At 43.8% G+C, this 23,048-nt stretch overlaps 1 protein-coding gene across 1 annotated transcript in view; it reads right to left on the bottom strand.

Moving 5' to 3' along the window:
* Positions 1 to 418: 418 nt before the first annotated feature.
* oxct1a (3-oxoacid CoA transferase 1a) overlaps positions 419 to 23,048 on the bottom strand; it is a 38,014-nt gene continuing 15,384 nt past the window's right edge. Inside the window, exons 8-17 of the mRNA XM_079729558.1 lie at positions 21,192 to 21,299; positions 20,730 to 20,844; positions 19,835 to 19,929; positions 19,100 to 19,148; positions 18,734 to 18,806; positions 17,433 to 17,508; positions 8,321 to 8,410; positions 6,891 to 6,971; positions 1,778 to 1,879; positions 419 to 1,235 (exon numbers count right to left, since the gene is read on the bottom strand). Of these exons, the coding sequence (XP_079585684.1) occupies positions 1,200 to 1,235; positions 1,778 to 1,879; positions 6,891 to 6,971; positions 8,321 to 8,410; positions 17,433 to 17,508; positions 18,734 to 18,806; positions 19,100 to 19,148; positions 19,835 to 19,929; positions 20,730 to 20,844; positions 21,192 to 21,299 (825 nt within the window). The 3' untranslated portion in view covers positions 419 to 1,199. The remainder of the gene's footprint in view (positions 1,236 to 1,777; positions 1,880 to 6,890; positions 6,972 to 8,320; positions 8,411 to 17,432; positions 17,509 to 18,733; positions 18,807 to 19,099; positions 19,149 to 19,834; positions 19,930 to 20,729; positions 20,845 to 21,191; positions 21,300 to 23,048) is intronic.

The following is a 23,048-nucleotide window of genomic DNA, read 5'->3' as shown; positions in this document are numbered from 1 at the left end:
GGAAGTCTCTTAAAATATATCCATGCTACACACAGATAGATCGCTGATTCGAATAAGGCACTGCCATCGTTTGGGAGATGGAGGGTTTGAATGAATGGCATATATTGGATTTGGAGCCGCTGGCAAACAGCCGTCCTTTTCTAAACCGTTTGGTGATTCAACCCGCTTAAACTAACCGAGACCGGCAGCTAATTGGTCTAATTCGTTGAGCAAGTAAGCGCCCTCAGGTGAGAGCTGCGTCTCTCTACTGAAGTGAAGAAATCACATCAAGTATGCCAACATAAGTCCATCACAGTCCATCACGCCTCGCCCTCCCACACATCCACACCCACCATCGTTTATAGGGCAATCATTTGACTTGTTGAACTGAATCATTCATAGGCCTTCTCACCATTTGAAACCATGAAAATAAATGGTGTATTTTCTCCAATATACATTTTATTCCGAGTGCAAAAAAGAAAACACTGAACCCACATTCACACAGGTCTACCAGAATAATCACTATTTATTTCCAATATTTCCAGCAGAAACCATTTCATTTCATATTCATAGGGCACAGAAGTAGGAAATGGCTTCACACTGTAACACCTCAATGTTTTTTATGTACATGAAGTTTCGGAGAGAGGCACCATATCCATAATACATCACGCACAGGTGATATTTTCAGTAACACACTTTGTGGTCTTTCTTCACAAGAAATATTATGTGTTCTCCTTCAGTCAGTATCTGTTTTCCTCTAAGCATAAATTACAATAATAGTTGTCCCACATTTGAATGCATACTCTGCACTTAATAAGAAATGGAAGCACAAGTTGGTTTCACTATTTATAAAGCCCTTTAAACATCCGGTCACATCAACAATGGCTAATAAATGCTACAGTAAAAATCCAATCCTTATTTTTCAATAAATAACCATTCAATTTTTTGCTTATAATTGATAATCAGTTTGCTACTTTACGTATATAAATTAACTTAGTTTTTTTTTTTACAAAATAGTCTAACAGGTCTCTCTGGAAACAGATAATGACATGTATTTCATTAATTGGAAATCATTGTTACATTCAAAGTCCAAGTTCCAACATTTTACCAAAAAAAACATTTCAGCCTCTTGTTTGAATCTCAACAAATACAAAGGAATTATCTAAATAAAACCACTAAACCATTCATTCGGGCACTCCTCAGATTTCAGGCTGTCCCTTTTAGACCTGCTGCATCGGCTTCAGGTTGGGGGAGACCTGGTGGAACAATATAAGAGACAGTAATATCAAATCAAAAGAAACAGAAATGTTTGCATATTTGGAGAACCAAACAATCATTGAAAATTACCACAATCTGATATTACAAGTTTGACCTTAACCTCAAACATCCACTCTACTTCCCAGATGTGTGAATACGTGTTGAACATTGGAGATGTAGAGAGCAGATCGACACATTCATTATTCATTCCACTCAGCTAGAACAAACTATTAAGATCGGAGGATGTCATCCTTCTGCTATCATGCAGCGTTCAAGAGATTTGAGGCACAAGGAAATTGCAAGACCGAATCTATTAATTTCCTACTTTATTCATACCAATATGAAGGGAAACGTGCATCCCAGACCGCCATCAGTCCAAGTCGTATGTCATCTTATATTACAATGCTAACATTGTTTGAGTATTTCAATACCACAATGCCTGGGTTTTATCAATAGCCCCACAGAGGCCAAACCAGAGATATTTCTGTCTGGTCCTGCGGCTGTCCGCAGTGCCCTCTGTGGAGGGTGTGACGGGGCTTACCTTAAAATGGGTGCCCGTGCACGCCTGGATGTCTTCTGGAGTCAACCCCTCCCACACCTCCACCAGCGTCAGGCCCGTCTCCTTATCCACGTCAAACACCGCCTAGCGGTATCCACGCCCCGAGAGAGAGATGGAGAGAGGGAGAGAGAGAGAGACACACACATATCAATAGAGGTTAAACAACCAGGAAATAAATAGAAAGTCCTGAGGAAGAGGAGGCGAGCACTGTTTTTGTCGTTTGCTCCTCATTTGCTGTTTGACATTTGATGTAAATACAACATAAAGCCTAACCAACAGCAACAGCAGGGATTTAATCACCATTTAGACCTTCAATCTGTCAATATTACGCCACCGCGGCTTATGGAGAGAACCGTTTTGCCGCAGCGCCAACCACCAATATCCACGCTCCCCATCCAGACATACTAGAAGTCCCTGCTTTTCATCAGGCCATTCAGACTCTGAGTTGATCCAGAACCATAGCATGGAGAGCACGGCCATTCAGCATCTTGGCACATAATCTCATTTCCAGACCAGTCAAGGTGTTACAATAAGTCAAGTTAAATAAGACTAGGTATTAGTCTCTTATGTGGAAATGGTGACTAATGTGGGGGGGTAGAAAACCTTAGACATAAACTCACAGTAGGTTTTTTAATAATTGTAAGGAAAGCCACATTTGATAGTCGAGTGGCATACACAACTTGGCACATTATATCACAATCATGTACGTATGAAGTGCTACCGCCTGGGATTTCTTGGTTTTCCAGAGTTTCAAAGAGGAAACACTGCCGCTGGTAAGATAGCGTCTGCCGTACTGTTTATGCCTTTACACTACATCGCCCAGCCCCAACCCTCACTGTATAATTTGAAGGCAAAGGCAAAGTTCCCCCTAAACAGTGCATTCATTTCCCCCCCGAAACCTGTGGATATCCTCAGATAGCACCCGTCCTCCCTCAACTAAACCATGGTCCCGGGGGCCACGTTTTGGCCCGGCACCCCCAATTACACTGTCACTGCTCCACCTTCGCCAAATTCCTCCCTGATGGACAAAGTGACGGAGCCGTCCACACCACTGTCCTGAGCAAGGCCCGTCAGAAGCACACTGAGCTCATAAGACATGGGCGCACGCGCATTCACACGCACACACACACACACACACACACACACACACACACACACACACACACACACACACACACACACACACACACACACACACACACACACACACACACACACACACCCGGTGGCAGCACAGGAGGCAGACATCTCACTCAAATCTCGCCACGCAGATTGAGCGAGACAGGGGGGGACGGGGGACTACTGATGGTGTGGACGTGTGAGCGGCGTGGCGCGGGAGATTTTGAGGGAAGAACTGCGGCTGCGACGCCTGGAGATGCCGAGGGTGTGACAGCTGATATTGTTTTGTATCAGGGTGTCACCGCGAGAAGAGCGGTCTTCATATTCCACGTCGAGATGCATGTAGTACTAGGCTAGGATTAGGGACGGCCCCTAATCTAGATGCAGTTTGACACAATAAAAGGGACAGAACTTTAAGGGCGGGTACCGGTTCCCCGTTTCAGCAAGTGAAAATCCAGTGATCTGATTTTCTCAGTTGTGTTTTGGTGTTGACCTCAAATCTCAAGTCATTGACTATTTACGCTCAGGCGACTTGTCTTAGGGTGAATACAAAGAAGTAGCATGTAAGGGTTAGGCATCTTGGTCAAGGAAGCTTACAGTTAGGCTGAGGACTCTGGGGATTTAGCCGAGAACCTTTTGGTTGGAACTCAAACATCCTAGCCACTAAACAAACCCCCATGTCCCATTTAAGACATTCAGTAGCATAGCTGCAGTAGCATGTATCCTGCTGTATACGTATGCTATGAAAAAATGTTCCACTTTCAGCTGCTTATAAGTTATGACGCAAATATATCTTCCTCTCTAAAGCATGGCACCACATCTTTCCTGGAAAATAACTCCTGCATGGTGCATGTTTCGATGAAGGAGTGCTGTGTTGTTGAATGATACACCATGGGGAAAGGCTCATTTAATGAATGGTCGTGGCCTCATCTCTCTCAAAGGGTCAGTGAAAGTCTCATTGGCGAGTGAATTGAATTTCAATAATAAGTTGAGTAATGAAATTATTATAAAGCGCCAAGGCTGAGGTTGCCAGTTTCAAGAAGGAAAATGATGGGGAGGATAATGGAAATTTCTAGATGAGCACTATGGCATTCCAAGAGTGCGTTGAAGACTTCCATGTAGTCTTTCACTTATGTGAATGTGAATCGCCCAGGGATGCACATTATAAAAAAATATTGAATAAAAGACCTATCGCTGGAGGCAAGGCAATCGAATGAAAAGGAGTGAGAAAAGCACAATTCCTCAAATATGTGACGATAAAGACTAGCAAAGCCTCCTTTGCGTTGCTTTGCCATGTTGGCTTGTGTCGTGTCCCGCAACACATGGTTGTGGTTCTCTACGCACCCACGAGGAAAGACAAGGAAACAATGTTTTTCTCTTCTAGGAAATCTACAGACTTAACACCTTGAGGCTGTAAGACAAATTGCCCATAACAATAGAGCAAAAATATTGCAAATATCCGAAAATACGCCCCTTGAATGGACATATGATGCTTTAAGATGAATTGGACAAAGTCAATGTGTTTCAGCGTCTATATCTCCCTCAAAGAGCACCACTGTGTAATTTATTCATACCAATTATTAGAATATAAATTGTTCTAAAGAAACAGAAAGAGAAGAAAACAATTAGAAGGAAACCAGGTCATTCAGAAAGTAGACGGTTACGTGTTCAAGAGAGAAGGGGGGCAGAGGAAAGACGGAGTGCTAGAGGAGTGACAGACGGAGAAGACTTATATATAACGTGTATTAATGTTGACAAGATTCCTCTTGTTTACCAAAATGATGTTGCGCAATCACGACCACAGCCAGTCGGGGAGAAGAGTCGGCACAGGAAAACGTGTTCAAATAAAATTCATCGGCTTGACGACAAGCCATTCTGACAGCTACAGTTTCTATAGGGTGGTCCGCAGGACTGAGTGACCCCGAAACACCGGGGACATATACAGCCCTTCCAATGCAGCACACACACAATCAGTAGGCTCCAAGACCGGCTCCTGGAACATCGCCTCAGGCCACTTTACATGCTGATCTACCACTCCTTCCACCAGCACTCTCTATTCTCTGTGGGCTTCCATTTCCTCCTCATCCTCCTCCTGCATTAGCTTCTGTTCCCTCGCCTGCCCATTCAACTCTCCTGCTCTCACACATCTATGTGATGGGACAGAGCAGGCTGTTCCTTCAGCTCAGGTCCATTGATGTGTACCCTGGGCTGCTGCAGGTGTTCTGCCAGTCACACAGTGGTAGCCAGCACACTGTCCTTTGCTGTGGTGTGCTGGGGGGGGGCAGTTTTATCGATCTATCCATCTATCCATTCTTCCGCCACCCTCCTACCAACGTTACTAACATCCAAATATTAATAAACCTATCCCTTTCCAAGTCAAGGCCAGCTCCATTCAGTCCAATGCAGCAATGATGCTGATGAGAGTTGGATGAACTTGCTAGCTGCCAGCCTGTGTGTCCTCGGAAGACACCCCTCCCCCTGCCCGCCCCCCCGTCCACAGAAGCCCTCGAGGACAACAAGGCAGACGGTACAGAGACGCTCTGTTGAGACACACTCATTGAAGCAGCCCCCCTCCTCAGCCAAGTCGCTGGGAGTTCAGGAGGGCATTGTGATCAAAAGACTAAACTCTACGAATAACAACGACGGCTCGTTCTCGGGAGAAAGTGCCTGCACGAAAACAAACACGGCCTCTTAACGAACGCAATGTTTATGAAGCCTGGTCCTCTGAGCTGCTCTAGGCGAGGAGGTCATTAGGTTTTGTTGGCTTGGGGAAAAATGGTTATTTCCATCTGGTTTGACGTTGGGTATCCACAGAAAATCGATATATCCGCTCCTAAATGAGTCTTGTGGGTGTTGTTCGATGGTGCCGGGGTCATGCATCAACAGCAAATTACCAGAGAGATTTGTATTGAGTCCCGTAACTGCCAAAAAGCAAGTAAGCAACACATACATACAAACACACACATTAACACAGAAGCACAAACGCATACAAGTATTCTGCTCTCAGATTTATATTTTACTCTAATAACATATAGTATTACTGTACTACTATATTACGATACACTTGTAGAGTATGAATCTGAATACATGCAAGTCAACCAGGGTCCCACAGCCTTTCCCTTTGGCCAAAGATAAAATTACAGATGACTAACATTTACAAGGAACAGTGCCTAGTATATTGTAAACATCTTGGGGGTTTGCATTCAAGCAGCTCTTTAGGGTAACATAAATGAAATAGACATGTTCATCTAGCGTATGCAGCATTAATAGCGCCATGGACATGTAGAAAATGTCTTTACGATACACCCTCTTACGACTAGCGACCAAACCATCGACCATTAAAACAAATAAAAATCAATAGCTACCCTCAAACCCCTTGCAAGACTCGGCTGATAAGATTAAGGATAAACGAATAAATGTAATTTCCATCTCCCCATGTTGCTTTGCTGCCTAAAAGCCATCTATCACTAACATGGAGCTGGGTTGTGTGTGTGTGTGTGTGTTAAAGAAATACTAAATGAGCTGGATGAATAGAAGTGTCTGAGTATTAATTAATGAACTATACAGACAGAGAAGTCAAAGGTTTATAAAGAGACAACAGGGAATGACTTCCCCCTGCTAATATTGTCCTGGGAATCATTTGATTACCCTGTTTTACAATGGAAGTGAAATAAAAACATACTGAAAACTTCAACAATCAGCCTGCATGTCTGAAAACTCAATTGAAGCATTAACAGAGTAGTTTGGTTTTCCCTATCCTAGGAATCACATTAATAAAACAGGACATCCGCACATCATCACCAATGAGTAAGAGCTCTGCTTCTCGCCTCATTAGAGCGTTGGTTAGTGGAAACAGATTTCTCCTTCCCTACTGTAACAAATTAAAGCTCTGCTCTCGGAACATGTATTTTGTGTGAGAAAAGTGTTGGCTGCGTTCCCATGCTACTCAGACGTTAACCGGCAGCTAAGCACTGACCTTCTCCGTGATGATGCGATCCACACACTGCTTTCCGGTCAGCGGCAGGTTGCATTTTTCCATAATCTTGTGCTTTCCACCCTTTAAAGAAAAAAACATGAATGAGAAGAGGCCACATACGAGGGCGACAGGTTTAGCTATAGCTTAGAGATGACTTGATACCAGGCGGAAATAGGCTACTGGTATCTGAGATCTTTGTCAAACATGTGTGATTATAACGTTGGACATGTTTGATAAGAATCCGAGCACTGAATATTTTATAGAATAGCGACATGGCATGCATGTTAGATATCTCTGGAGGGAAAGCGGGTTTCTTACCGCATATGAAGACTAAAATGTGAGCGATCACATCATTAAATGGGCGATATTTGCAGCGTGCATGAAACTGAATTAGATATGGTCGGGATGAAATGGATAGAAGTAGCCCCTTTCGTTCTTGCAATAAATGCATACAGTTGGCCTAATAGCTCCTTTAAACCTTCCACACACACACAAACAGCGCGCCCACCTGTTTCCCCATCTGGCATGCGGCCGGGCTGTGCGCCATGCTCATATTGTCACAAGGAAAACGGCGCAGCAGTGAGCATAACACTCCTGTGAATGTCAAACATCACATTGCCCCCCCTTTCGCTCGCTCACACCATCCTAGGAGACATCGTGAGTGTGAACGGCTGCAGCTGGATCACCCACCCACGTTCTCTCTCTCTCTCTCTCTCTCTCTCTCTCTCTCTCTCTCTCTCTCTCTCTCTCTCTCTCTCTCTCTCTCTCTCTCTCTCTCTCTCTCTCTCTCTCTCATATCCCACTTCTCCAATCCTAGGGGCCTGGGAGTTAAGGCCTAGGGGCCTTAACTCGGCCACAGCCAAAGGCGATACACCGATGAGGCGGTACACCTTGTCCCGGGGCGAGCGGAGGAAGGCCAGGGGGCGGGCTGGGGTGGATTAGGAGTGGGGGAGAGTCATTCGGAGGATCGGTGTTACCGGGGCTGCTTACACCTAATCGTTATGGGGACGAGCTATGGGGAGATGAATTGGCTGGGACGGGGCTCATGCCTCATGGGAGATGTGCCCTATTTAACGTAATCATGAGTCCTGCGAGAAGGAGCCATAGCAGTGAGTCACTGGACGGGCAGGCGTGCAAGGCGCTTCTAGGGATGCATACTGAATGATTAAATACACAAGGGAAGGTGGGCACATAGACAGACACGCGCGTACAATCCAAAGAAAAAGCCACCCAGACAAACACGCACTGTCCCACCCAAAGAGACACGCACACATGCAGTCCCACTCATACAGACACACAAACACATATAGTGCCACTCATGCAGACACAGATACACACACACACACACACACACACACACACACACACACACACACACACACACACACACACACACACACACACACACACACACACACACACACACACACCTTTGCAGAGTGCTCCATGGTGACCACCACCTTCGTTCCAGCGCTGGCGACCAGATCCATGGCTCCTCCCATTCCCTTCACCATCTTACCCTGGAAGGGGAGGACAAAAGGATTATCAGCAGGGTAACTGGTTCATTTTAGTATTGTTTTGACATTGGTTTCATCTTTAAAAAAAAAAAAAAAGGGTTTGTGAGGGACAGATATCACAGCAACGTTTTAAGTGCAAGCTTTGTTAAACTTGACGACACAGTGCTTGAGAGCGCAGAGAAAGACATGCTACTTCAATATAAGAGCCGAGGAGAAAAGTTTGCTTGTGCTAAGCCTCAGACGAGGATATCTGTTGTTGCTTCAACTAGGAGAAAATGACTTTTTAATTAGCCTTAAGCGTGCTGAGGTGCCATACAACAACAATACAAACGCACAAACCATAACAATAAAAACCGAAAAAGACTGTTTTCCAACCGATAACTCCAGGGTTTATACATCAATTCTACCCATTCGAAACCAGTCCAAAAATGACAACACACGTCAAGATCGGTGTGCAAATGTCATACTGAAAACACTCGTCGTCAAACGGCGAACCACATGAACGCTTTGACTCTGGGCCAATAAGCATAGAGGGCCTCCCAATGACGACGCCGGGGCACACAAAGATATAGCCGCCGGGCGGGGGGGCGGCGTAACCGCATTAAAATCACTTTCACTCATCCATCAGGGGGAGAGGCTGCCTACGATCTGCCTCACCACTGCAGGATACGCAGGGCTAAGCCGGGCACAACGCGGTGCATACTGCACCGCAGGGGGGGCAGCTGGGGGAACCAGATACCACCATGGAGAGATGAAGGGAGTATATTAAGATTCTATAAAAGAAAAAAAGGGGGCCGACTTTATGGGAGGGATATGGCAGAGGAAGATGAAAAAGAGGTTTTTACTTTTTAAAGTTTTTATCGTAATTGTACTAACTATATAGGGGGGCGTGGGTTCTGCTTTTGGCAAATTACAGCCCGCCCTCCCCCCACGCGCACACACGCACACACACACACACACACACACACACACACACACACACAACCGTTGTCGATAGGCTAGAGCTCAGCAAACCCTGCATCGATTTTCTTTCTAAGATTAACCTTAACGGGGTCTTTCCCTGTATAACACTTATGTTAAGTGGCCATCTTCACACCTTCCCGGTCTTCTGTGGGCATGCCCAGACAGTGTTGAAGGTTGCTCGCTTCAATATTTTGATACACGATAGTACGGAGAGCAAAAATACAACTATAGAAGTCAAAGGAAGTACAGGGGATGGGCGAGGCCTGGGCAGCACGGGGCAGGGATTGGCGACTAGGGCTGGACCATTAATCAAATTGAAACCGACATCTCAATGTAATAGAACGTGATTTTCAAATCGCAAAGGCTGCGATTAAAACAATTAGAATATCTTATTTATTTTTATTTAAAAATTCAATAGTTCAATAAACATGTTATAATTTCAATTCATGCATCATTTCTTCTCAACACATCGGCCCGACTTAAAGGAAAGAGAAGTTTATATGTTGACTGCTTCCAATGTTGTGTTGGTCATACTATAGAATGATTTATTGCTTGTTTAGTATGCGATTTTTCGGTTTAAAGTTCCTTATGTTCTGTATTATTCACTAATTGGATTAGTAGCAATTGCAATATTGGTTGAAATAATCGCCATAAATGGAATAAAATTCCATTATTTCCCCGAATCGTTCAGCCCTAGTGGCGACAGACGGCATGAAAGCCTGGGCGCCGCCTTTAACGCCATCGCCAACATTAATTAACTCAGTTGCGCTCAAACAGCCTGGAGGTGTGTCTGTGTTGCCCCCCCAGGGCGGAGAGAGTAGGGGGACGGGGACGGGGGGGGACAGCATGTGACCCGAGAGCAGCTGGTGCTTTAATTTACAGCTGCATTAGGCGAGGGGGGCGGGCGTTTGTCAGCGGACTAGTAAGTAAGTAAACAAAATGGTAAATGCTAACATTTAAACCAGGGTAAAGGAAATAGGCCAGCTGTGAAAAAGTGTGGCACTGGAAATAAATATAAAATTGTGGCCTATATTTCAAGGCTGGACTAAAGCCATCAGACGGTTGATAAACGCCTATTGTTCCTTCTTTTTCTGAACAAATCTCGACAGCGGCTCAGATGTGTGACCGAGTGGGTCTTCCTCACATCCTGCGGTGTGTGAATACGGGGGCAGCCTGCCATCTAAAAGCCTTTCAGTTAGTTTCCCTTTATATGCATACACTGTACATATCACCATAGACATGGTGTCCAAGGGCGAAACAACCACACCCTGCACATTACAGGGCCATTTAAAGTGCAGTATTTGTGACGCAAACCTAGACCACCACTGCCAACAGGCAACATCCAGCTCGTAACAGAAGCCCACTGAAGCTACAAGGTTAGAGGTCATCCCTCGAAGCTCCTTACTGACCAGTGATAATGTGAAACAGACTATGCACAACCCCATGTAATATGCGGCTTTGCTGTCTGATAATCAGTCCAGTCTTTAATTGCCATGCTGCGTGCTGCGGCAAGGGCAGAGGAGTGCATTGTGCCATCCCACTACGAGAGGCTGGCGAGAGCAGGGGAATGGGGATTATCCAATAACATATTCCATCACGCACACTAAAGCAATTTCGTCAAATCCAATCTAGCTTCAAACCATGATTGGTCACCGAATAGACTTGTTTTGTCTGACAAAAAAACAGGCATGGTTGCTAGGCTACTATTCACTGGCTCACCTGAGAATTAGCCATCTAAAAATGTGTCTCCGCTGCCTCTAGACGTCACATTGGAGACCTGTTTAACGTATTCTGACCCGCAGTGGAGGGGATCACAGCTAGAGGAAGCATCACAATCGTACCCAGGGAACTTTCATTGTTGAATTTGGATTTCCTCTTTCATTGGTCACATCCCCGCTTGGGAAAATAATATATAAAAGGTATTTTAATCTGTAAATCAAGACCGCCAGAATGCTTAAAATTAACACAAGCACACATAACAAACGTTGGCTTACCCATTCAGGTACACAAGCCAAGTCAAAATCCTGGAGGCAACTCAGGATTAACATAAGTCATGTTCATCTACAGAAAGGTGAACTAAAATTTCCATCATCAGTATTTTACCCAAACCTGCAGCCGCTTTCCCATTTCCATACTTGACTGAGATATTATTATTGTAATAATAATAATTATATTGTAATAATAATACTAATACTAATACAATTTGTATTATTAGATCTAACTGTAACAATATCTTCCATTGTGTTTTCTTGCAGAAAACATCCATTTTACTCTAGCAGGACCATTGAACTCTCTCTTTGACGTTACTTGAATCCTAATTAATTCCATGCCCACTGCAGAAAGCAATTGCCGACAATAGTAATGAAATGGCATGTAATATGAAAAAGAAAAAAAAGGAAAGGAAAAAACGTGTTAGAGAAGGGACAGTGTTTTGGCCCAACGATATAGATAGAATATTTCAGGTGGGTGTGTGTGTTGTGTAATAGACGTGCTAAAATAAGCCCTGCTATCCTTGCCTGGCAGACTTTTTGGGCTGACACCTGCCCCAGTCTGTGAGGGTAGAAAGCCTCCGACAAACCAAGTACCAGTCATTCACCAAGACACTCAGCCACCAAAAATAACATCAAATATCCATCCTGCTACAGCCACACAAACACAAACAGACACACACATACATGCCAAGGACAAGGAAATATATACTGTGGCACTTGTGTGAGTGCATGCAATCATTTAGGACACACAACACATATATTTTGACTGCTAAATGCCTTCAGCATTTTCCCACGGCATGCAGCCACTTTGGAAGATGCACACCAAATGAAAACATGATGGAACATATACTCCTGAAGACCACAACACTTAAGATGCTCGGCCTGTATTTGGCCGTTTTTTTTGCATCACCATGACAACAATCTGCTTGTTGTGTGTCCACAGCGGTAAACATCCTCAACCAAATATTTTATTTTTATAATCCACTCTACGAATCGAAGGGTTCTCTTCTGAATGCTTCTCTTCCTCTCGTGTGCCTTGGCAGTCTGAAACAAAATACTCTTACTATATATCAAAATACACTTTCTATATAATAACACGGCTACATACTGCCAAGAGCCTTTGTTACCGTGACAACTAATGAAAAGCACCAGGCGTGGAGACAGGCCTCAGAGGAACACAATTGGCGTTTAGCGTAACTGGACCTCATGTCCCCAAGTCCCCCTCGTGTGGACGTGTCTGCTGAGGAAGGTGGTTACAATGCATTGTTCATCTCCACAACAAAAAAAACGAGAGTCAAGCCGACCTCTGTTTAGCCAGAGATTAATGTCATTATTAATATTGTGATTTCAGGCAATTTAGGGGCAGAGGCAGCCAACGGTCACGCCGCAAAATGATGTTTACCCAGGTAGCATGTGAGTCACTTGCGGTTAGGTAACGGCCATGTCAAGAGCTGTGTGACTTCATTAAAAACTCTAAGTGCTTAATAATTTGGGGGTCTGGCCGTGATGCTTCTGAAAAACGGCGTGTGTGGGGTAAGAGGCTGCAAGCTTGGTTGTGTCTGTGCGTGGAGAGGCCTATTCAGAGACGCATTGACCTGCGGTGACTAAGCCTGTGTTTGCTCTCATCAGGTGGAGTACTATCTGGTGGCTGCTGCCAGTCTGAGTGTAAACAAGCACACTCTCAGCCGACTTATGAGCGATTATATTACGTAGGCCTCCAACAAACACCTGAATCAAATCACGACCAATACGATTAGCGGGGGCAAATCCCGCCGGGGACACGACAAAGGTAGAAATTATAATTAGAAACCATCTTCTCTGCATCGTATCAATATCTGGGAATGGAAGTGAGCGAGAGTGAGTGGAATTTTGCCACATATAAAAACATCCAAATTAATTAAACTGCAAACCGTCTCAATAGGAGTTCACAGCCCACAGTCACCGCCCGCCCCAGCGACCTCTCTTTTCATGCCGTTTGCGGGGGCACGTCACTCAGGGCAATGAGTGAAGTGTCCGTAAGCCTTTTGGAGGGAATCTGAGTCATGGGTCAAAAGCAAATGCTTATCATGTGCGATTTGGAGCGTTAGTGCTTAGCTTAGCCTTTATTCAAATTGACATTGTGACCAGATTTGATGAGCTTTTGACCAAAAGCTTGGCCCACTTCTTTGGCCTCTATGCAGGTACCTAGTCTCTGGGCCTGACTTGTACACAAGTGGAATGTGATTGGTTGAATAGATGCATACACACACACACACACACACACACACACACCTATATATACACAGTATATATAAATACATTATATACGTTATTTGCACTTGGTTGCTGAGGAAAAGATTTTTGCAGTTTTTGCACTGTAAAACAAAATCCACCCGTCCCTTATTGGTCAGAGAGGCAAAAACAGTCAGCACGCAAATTGAGGCCTGGGCACCAAGTTTCACAACTGTTGCTCCATCGGGGAGGCGGGGCTAAACCTTCAACCTTGACCAGGGGTTACAGCGCACCCCATGGACGAAACGGGTACCAACATTCTTGGACACCAATTTGTAGGTCAAATATGTTGGACAAATTCGAAAACGTTTGCGCTGTCGGGGCACAAACTATGAGTGTTTCTAGGTCAGAATAAGAGGAAGGGTTCCTAGGAAAAAAATAGTTATCCACGGATCCTCTGAATACCAAATTAGCTTCTGCTCCATCGACAAGACTACCAGACTCACTCAATTCTCTACAGTCAAAAGTAGAAAATCGTACAAATCAGCAAGCCGCCTTGGTCCTACTCAACGAGCTCTTTGTGCATTGCTGCTTAATGGCAGCGACACGCTGTCGCCTTGAATCCTGAACACCGTCATTCCCCCCAAACGTGTTTCATAAGCCCGACAATTAACTGAACGCACACACTTCGGTGTCGTACACACCGCGACTAGCTACTCCAGTGTTCTGTACGACACAAAAGAGCAAAGTGTTTCGGTGTGTGTGTTTGTGGGTGTGTGTGGCTGTGTGGAGGAGTTGGGGATGTTTTGAACTGGAAAACCAAAAGCACACACATGCAATGGAAGATTTGGAAAAGCAGGCAAGAGGGATAAAATGAGATTGCAGTTTAGAAAATAATGAGGTTAAATTCTTAAAATAACAATCGTGTTAATGGTGCATGTGAATTACTATTGAATGTTGTTCAGATAAAAAAACAATTCTGTGGCTAAGACTAGGCTACTTTATTGCTTGCTGATGCGACATTTAAAATAATTAATATTTGGGTCAATGTTGGTTCAATATGGTCATATTCACCATACAAATAAATAATGAACCTCAAATAAATTTAAAGGGTATAATATGTACTTTCTGCCGCTGGAGATCTCAATCAAACCCAAAACAAAATACATAGTTTGATTATTTTGTGAAGTAACTGTTGAATCCAATTTAATGTTCATTTGATTCAGTACGGATTGATTTCAGTACTTCAATCAGCCGATACATATTCAATCCTAGACAACAACAAAAGGCTGAAAATGGTACGTGCATATAAAGGCTGTACCTTTAAATCCAATGAATATAATTAAAATTATGTGCAACCAGTGTATAAGACTGGTTGCACATAATATATAAATTATTATAGAATGCAATTACATTTTGCTCAGTTGTGTCCCATATAAAAACCTGACAACAGCAGATAGATTTTACCATTTGTCAGGTAGAAAATGCAGGGTTACATATTAAAAAAAATTGCTTGGCTGCTAGAATTTGCCAGTCGGGCCTTAAAAAGACAACATTCTAGAATCAATTTTGGCTTGCCGTGAGGATTACATTCAAAAAACAATTTACTGTTAAGACTTGAAGGGTTGAAATAACATTTAAAACATGATTTACATCAACTAGTGGCAATATTCAAGTATATGTACTGTATGTATAAGTACTTTTATGCTCAATGGCAACGGAAAAAAAAGCACAGCATTGCTAAGAGTAAAGGGCTCTTTATGGTTCCACGTTCACGCAACGCGAGGGGGTTACGGACCCCTTACGTCCTTGCGGACCCTGCTTGCAGACGTGCACCTCCCAAAAATCGTAACCTTCCGTAGAGGCGACGCAGCAGCAAGGGCTGTGATTGGTCCGCTTACTAAAACCGCCACAGAACCATAAACGTTCACGACTGCGTCGAATTGTCTGCGTGGTCATTGCGATGCGGGAACGTGTGACCATAAAGAGCCCTTAAGGCTTGCTCAGAGTTAGCCTGGGTAGGTGCCATGACAAAAGCTTTAATAAAAACAAACTGAAACTTGGGGCATTTAAGCGCCAAAATAAACAGGTTAGCACAGAGCCAGTAGACCTAGAGTAACACAAGGTTGCTCTTTTGTTCAATGTTGGCTAAAATAAAAATCAATCAAACTATTCCCAACCCTCTTATAAAGCTATGGAATGTGACAAGCAACTGCTAAAACCTCCCCATTAGACGAAAACACAGGACATAGAGTCCAGATTCTTCGTTAGCTCCTATTGTTTTTTGCAGATGTTCCAGCATGAGTGGATTGGCAGCATCACCGGTAAAAGTATTAGAAGGCAATCGACTGGAAAATGGTTTATCTGCATTTTACAGATTAAAAAGGTGTCTCTCATAATAGATATAATCGCAGGGAGATGATAACAGCTCCAAACCGCAGAAACATGTATGCAGGTTTTTTAGAAACACTTTACCATAAGGGTACATGAATGAACCAAAAAATTACCTTAGTTAATTAACTGTCAAATAATGGCCTTGTAACCATTATTTAACATTTGTTATGCAGTAATAACATCGAAACTAATAAGTAAGCAACTAGAAGCTACTGACCATTTGAAGTCGTATAGCTACTCTGCAGTCTTTCCGGACATATTTTTTAGGATCTTGGTTGTTCAATATGTTTAGTTTGTCCAATATTGATTGTATGCTCTAATTGTTGTTCGACTCATCTCCCGGCTAAAGGACCAAATAAAAATTCTGTAATGTTAGAAAATCTATTAAAAAAATATCGGAATCGGTCTTACTGCAACAAAATAGCCAAATCACAGCTAAAGCACTGCCAGCAAGAAGCAACACCCCATGTAACAAAAGAAACAAAAGTGGGGGCTTAAATTGTGTGTCCATCAAGACAAAGAGATTTTATTTACAAGGTAACACAATGGAAGCGAAGTGTTATGCATTCACTTGAGAAAATCAATTCTGCTGCTGTTGTTCTGAATTAATCAGATCATTTTCTAGAAATGAATTCCGAGAAATGTTTTAATGGCATATAAAAATGCTCCTCCGTTTTTCTTAATTACCGAGATACCTCAAAAGGTTTTGTGCCAGACACTGAGCTGGAGTCCGGTTGTTGCTGCTGATCAGCCTTGGTCGAGTTTGATATAGATATGGTATTCAAGATATTAGTTACATGGAACATGCCAAATTATGTAATCTGACGGTTAGAGAATGCATTTCTTATATCAGTGAAGTGTGTCATAACGGTTCAACTGATCCTGGAGAAAAAGCTGCAATGTCTAGCAGATCAGAAGGGGCTCTTCCTCTGAAAAACCCCAAAGGCCTGAGGTGCAGGTAACAAAGAGGACAAACTAATAACAATACCATTGAGATGACCATCTCCTAAAGCCTGAAACATAAACCTAAATAAAACTGGAGTAAACTCAACAGGGTGGCTTCGATGAAATCAAGCTCTCAGGTGAATGAGAGCTTCTCTTGGGATTTTGAGGCATTTGACTAATTTGAAGAAAACAACAGCAGGTTCTTTTTTTCTATGATAACTTTTTAGGGAATTCAGAGATAATAATGTTGTTGATTCAGAAAAACAAGGCAAAGTATTTTCTCTTCTCGAGTGAACGCATTACGCTTCTGTACAACACTAACACTAAATAAATCGATGTACCATTTTGTTTCAACCTTCTCAAGCACAAAGTGAACACAATGTGATGCGTGGAATGCATAAAAACATGATATTGATCTGGCGAGAGTTAAGCGGTAGAGAAATATTACCAAAATAATTGAGCTGTCTTGTGCACACGGCACTCTTGAGGATCTCAGAAGGAGGTGAACACTGGGTACTTACTGGAATCATCCAGTTAGCCAGGTCCCCGTGCTGCGACACCTGCATGGCCCCCAGCATGGTCAAGTTGATGTGTCCTCTGCATGGGGTGGGCAAGAACACTGTTAGCCTCCACTTCAAACCAACACTCTTTCCATACACCCCGTCCTATTGTATTGTGAATGGAAACATGACACTGTTCAATATTGCTGAATATTCCGGAAATCAAACGGTTCTTTGGTTCAATTTTGGATTTCGTTTTGATCATAAGATCACACTACTCTTAATAAAAACCTTTCTTATTCAAATGTTTCTGGCAATAAGGCTTGTCCTCACAACTGTGCAGTTAGTTTATACTTATTCACTGTATTTTTACACATTTGTGTTTTTCCACAATAGCAGAAACAAGAATCTTTCTCCTTTGTCTATTTGTCTGCATCAATGGCTAGCATGAAACTTAATGTGTCATGAATCATCTCTGTCATCTGTGACATAACTATTAGGATTCACTGATGTGTCATGAAAACAAAACTGCATGTGGAAATACATTTTTTAAATATTGAAACTTTTCTTTTAGACACAGGATGGCCTGTTAAACATAGTGTCAGTGAAGGACTGCACATCTGTGTGCACAGATGGAAACCTAAACAAATGAAGTTTAACTATGGTTCTTCTGTTGAAAGGGATGGAACAGTTCCGAAAAAATTATCATAGTCGTCTCCCACGACTATGATAATGATGAATAAGTGATATGATACAGCAACATTTTGTGATAATTAACAAGATGCTAAATTGTATGTGTCTTTCTGTCTGTGTGTTCGTGTATGTCTGTCTCATCCTGTATATTTGTCTGTCTGTGTGTCCGTCTGGCTCTCTCTCCGTGTGTGATGGCTGAAAGTCACTATTTATGAGTACTATTGGATTGCCTCTAGGTGGACAAACAAAGGTAATGCCCTGGGAAGAGTGGGCTGCGTCTTAGACAGCCAGCAGATCAATACGAGCCGGGGCAATATTGGCCAGTCGTTGCCTTTGTTGATATCCACAGGGTTATGAACCATAGCGCCCCGCTCTCTGCTGACATCACACACAAGTGGTGAGTTAGTGGAGGAGACCTTTTGATGTGATTCATCGCTTTTCATGTATTCCGATAAATCGAGTGGTATATTTACACGTAGCTTTGGACGTGACTTTTGTTTTTGTGGTTGATCCGCTGGGTTGTTATGATTGCGCAAGAAGTGCCACAACAGCGGCGGTTATCCACAGTTTGGTTTTACTGTTCTATCATGTCGCAATATAATATAACCGTAAGGTTTTACAGGGCTTACCCTCTGATCATGGCGAAGGACTCGTCGCTGGAGAAATAGGCAGCGCCGGGTAGCACCGTCACCGTCTCCTTTCCTGTACAGACATCAGCAGACAACGGTTCAATCAGCACGGGAGGACGGTGAACTTTAAAAAGGCCACTTGTTGTCACAAAACATGTCAAAACCCATTATTGTAGCGCCAATCTCGCCGGGGCCTCATTTGTCTTGAATACAAGAACAAGCCGAGCAGTGACTCGACTGTTATCGTTCTCTGAATGAGAGGCCGACCAAATGTGTGAATGAATTCCTGCCTTGTATACATGTCCTTGCAGGGGGATTATGAACGGTGGTGTAAGGAGAAGGGTGAAAAAAAACACACACACGTACCGGCATTGATAAGGTCAGGGTCTACGTTGTCCTCTGTGGGGTACGGGCCCTGCACGGAAAAGGACCAGCAAACGGGCACACGTGTGAACACACGCATACACCCTGACACACACGCACAACACAACACAACCCGACCCGCTACACTTAATATAAATCCCCACTAGCCCGATCTCTCTAGTCATGAGACGATGCCGCAGCAGCTCTTTTGGATTCGACGTGACGTTGATTTTTTTGTCTCCGCTCGACAAAGAGGAGCGCCCTTTTTTGAAAGGAGGCCGGTGTGAGGGGTGTGGATCTGGCAGCTCCGCTCTCCAGCTGGAATAATGAGAGGGCGCTGACAAACGGGGCATTAGCATAGTCACCTACCCTCACCTGGAGAACGCAAGTGATTGTTAAACGTGGCAGAGCTGCCGCCGTTGTGGAGCTTTTGTGAGGTTTACGAAGCGCGTAAATAATGATTAGGAAAAATGAGGCGCTGAGCTGTCCGCCCTCCACAATTGCGTGCATAAAACTAATTGCCGCACATTTCAAACAAGGGACTTCATTTACAGGCTGCTATTAACAAAGATTGGGCATGAATCTGTAATCTGGGTGCCTGCGATGGCACTTCAGCTGTGGGGGTGATTATGAAAATGACAAGCTTCACAAGGGAGGAACAATAGCGCTGCTCAGCCAGGGTGGTTACCTTGACTCACGGTGAAATGGCTAAACAAAAATAACAGCAGCAGGTCTTACCAGTCCCAGAATGCCGTTCTCGCTCTGGAGGTGGACGGTGATGTCAGACTGGATGAAGTTGCTGGCCAGCATGGGGATGCCGATACCCAGGTTTGCTGAATGAGCGCTTTGTCAAGGAATTTGAGATCTAAAAATCATGATCATCATTACTCAATCCACATATATTGTGGCGCTGTAAAGGCCTTAGCAAGACATCAACACATGGGATTCATGACATTTGTATTAATCCAATTCAAGCACAAGCATGTAGGAAAATATTGTAACACGCCGTCATTTATTAAACATTTTAAGGAGTGGAAATGGATTCAACATAGGAAAGGCGTGTTCAAATGTGTTTCTCATTGATAGATTTAAGAGTGGGTGTGACACTGGAAATACTGAAGATTTTGCATGGCATCTGATGAAATCAATGAATAGAAGAAGACTACAATACATAACATACGTTACGATCACCATCTCCAAATGAGCATGTTTCCAGGAGCATTGTGTGAGAGGGGGCACCATAGATAGCAGTTGAAAGAAGATGCATGTTGAAGAAATGCATGTATAAATTATATCCCCGAATTATTCATGAACAATATTATTCATTCACCATGTATATTCTATCAGAACAAGGCTGGCGATGTATGTTTCCATCCAATATCCAGCATTGGACTCATCGTGGGCCAAAATAAATCGCCCACAGAGGGAATGTTCCCATGGACTCTGGCGAAATGTCGTACACGGACGACGGGGTAGAACATGAGCAAAGAGGAGGGGAGGAAATGCTGCCTGCTGCTATTGTGAACCAAAAGGTCAGGATCAGGTCAGAAAGCTTTTGCAACTGCAGTGGAACATGCTCCCCCTACACCGGTGCATTCCTCCAGGCGTGCGAACCGCGCCCAGTAAAGGATACCGTACATGCCGTCCTCAAACTCCAGCGCTGCTCGCCGGATGATCCGCTCCCGGACGACGTCCGAGTCCTTCTTGGGTTTGGGCTTCTCCGTCTGGCTCTTCTTCACCGTGCGTTTCTGGTGCACAACGCACGTGAGCGATTAGAAAGGGTGAGATGGGGGGGTTCCACCACCATTTGTGAACAATATCCATTTGAAACACTTTGTAAATTGGTAGTGTGAAAGTGGCTTGCAATGAAAGTCACAGATGTGTGTCATTAGGGAACAGGGCCGGTGTTCCGGCAGCATCTTGCTGACGGATGCTTAAAGACAGGCCAAACACCCTAGCTATTACACTGCCCCTGTTCCACAATTGAAGAGGATTTAGTTCAAGGAGTTAAACAAAGGCTTGTCTGTGACCGACAACGGCCGCTTAACAACATACACATGGAAAGGGTTTTCATTCAGGGCACACCCCTGTGTACCTCTATTCTCTTCTCGAACCCTGTGCCCTGCACCACGCGGTGCACGTAGATGCTGGGAATGTGGATGTCCTCCGCGGCAAACGTCCCCACATTCACCACCTCCTCCACCTGCAACAGAGACAAACACACACACACACACACACATCATGGCGTGACCTTCAGACAACCAGGTGAGCCAATCACTGTCCCTATAAACATGCTCCAGTGCTCCTGTTGATGACTGGGGCATGAAAACCATATTGTGATAGAATCACTGTAGCAGGAAATAGCCATGGCCCACCCAACTGTACTGTGGGTACAGCCTTTGCACATTTTAGTTCGGCAATGCCAAGACTTGAGGCTAAGTTTTGTCTCCTAATGCCTCGTCTCAGTCATGCCTCAGTTGTCACCGTAGCCCACGCTGGTAATATCCACATTTAAACTGAAACAAGATCAGCCAATTGGGTTATTGCTTTGTCTTAATTGGCTTTCTGTGTCACTTTGCAAACATCTAAAAATACTTAGGGGTAAATGGAGATTCAAAAAGCATTGTCGCCTAGTCGTCTCAAAATCGACATCTTGATCACAATTGATGATTTCCAAATAAACCAATGGGGAAACTGTACATCTAGAATTATAAAAAGACGACAAAGATGCAGTCTGACATGGATTTGAGTGAGAACTGAAGATCTGATTATTTTGCACTTCCTTTAACTCAAATGTGAAGTGGAGAGCCATTCATTTAAACCATTAAACATAATTTCTAATATCATAATCCATGTAATGGAATCCCAATAATTGCTAAGAGTTTTTGAGGAAATGAGAACCAAGATGGCAACGAAAAGAGAATATAGGTCAGGGCCTTACACTGCTCAATGCAGGCGTTTATTTTCGACACTCTGGGAAGAAAATAAATACAAAATAAAGAAAGAAATACTCTGTAGAAAGCCAAATTATGGCAACTCCAGATAGACCTTAATATCAAGTGAGGAGGGAGAGAGAGCGAGGTAGAGAGAGACTCTTGCTGAAACATCTGCAGCACTTGTTCGAACAGCTTGACTGCTGAAGCCCAGATGGAGACAATAGATGTTCTGTTAAGTACGCAGGCCCTAGGAAACCACCACAGCGAAAAAGGGTACAAATCACACCAGTGGGCTGAATTTCCCACAAAAAAAATCCCACAAAAAATAAAAAAAAAGCAACCAAATCACTTAACCCATTCCCAAACTGGCGAAAAATCCATCCTCAAATCGCAGCCAGTGTATCCATGACAACGCTGAGAGGGGTTCTGCTGGCGGCCACCGGCTCCTCTCCGTCGGCATGGTGTGCCGAGGAAGGGGGCGGAGATAAGAAAAAGGGACTTGATTCAATTTTCCTGAAGGCACACTCGCGCCCGGGCCTCACGTGAATGCACTAAGTAGCCTACGCTCAGGGCTACATGTGTGTGCATTAAGAAGAAGAGGGGGTGATTTCATAGGGCCTGTTTGATCTGGAGCAATCTTAGTAGTAGTGGGGACTTAAAACCACATCTATTGTCTCCATCTGGGGTTCAGCAGTCAAGCTGTTCGAACAAGTGCTCCCGATGTTTCAGCAAGTGTATCTCTCAATCTCCCCCCTTCCCACTTGATTTTAAGGCCCCCCTAGAGTTGCCATCGTTTGGCTTTCTGCCAAAGTATTTATGTATTTATTTTGTATTTATTTTCTGCCCTGAATGTCGAAACAAACGCCTGCATTGAGCAGTGCATGTCCCTGACCTATATTCTCTTTTCGCTGCCATCTCGGTTCTCATTACCACAAAACCTCTGAGCAATTATTGGGATTCCATTACATGGATTAAGATAATAGTAATTATGTTTAATGGTTTCAATGGATTACTGA

This window comes from Pollachius pollachius, assembly GCF_949987615.1.
Source record: "Pollachius pollachius genome assembly, chromosome: 1".
NCBI classification, from domain to species: domain Eukaryota; kingdom Metazoa; phylum Chordata; class Actinopteri; order Gadiformes; family Gadidae; genus Pollachius; species Pollachius pollachius.
This window is presented reverse-complemented; position numbering and strand designations above follow the sequence as displayed.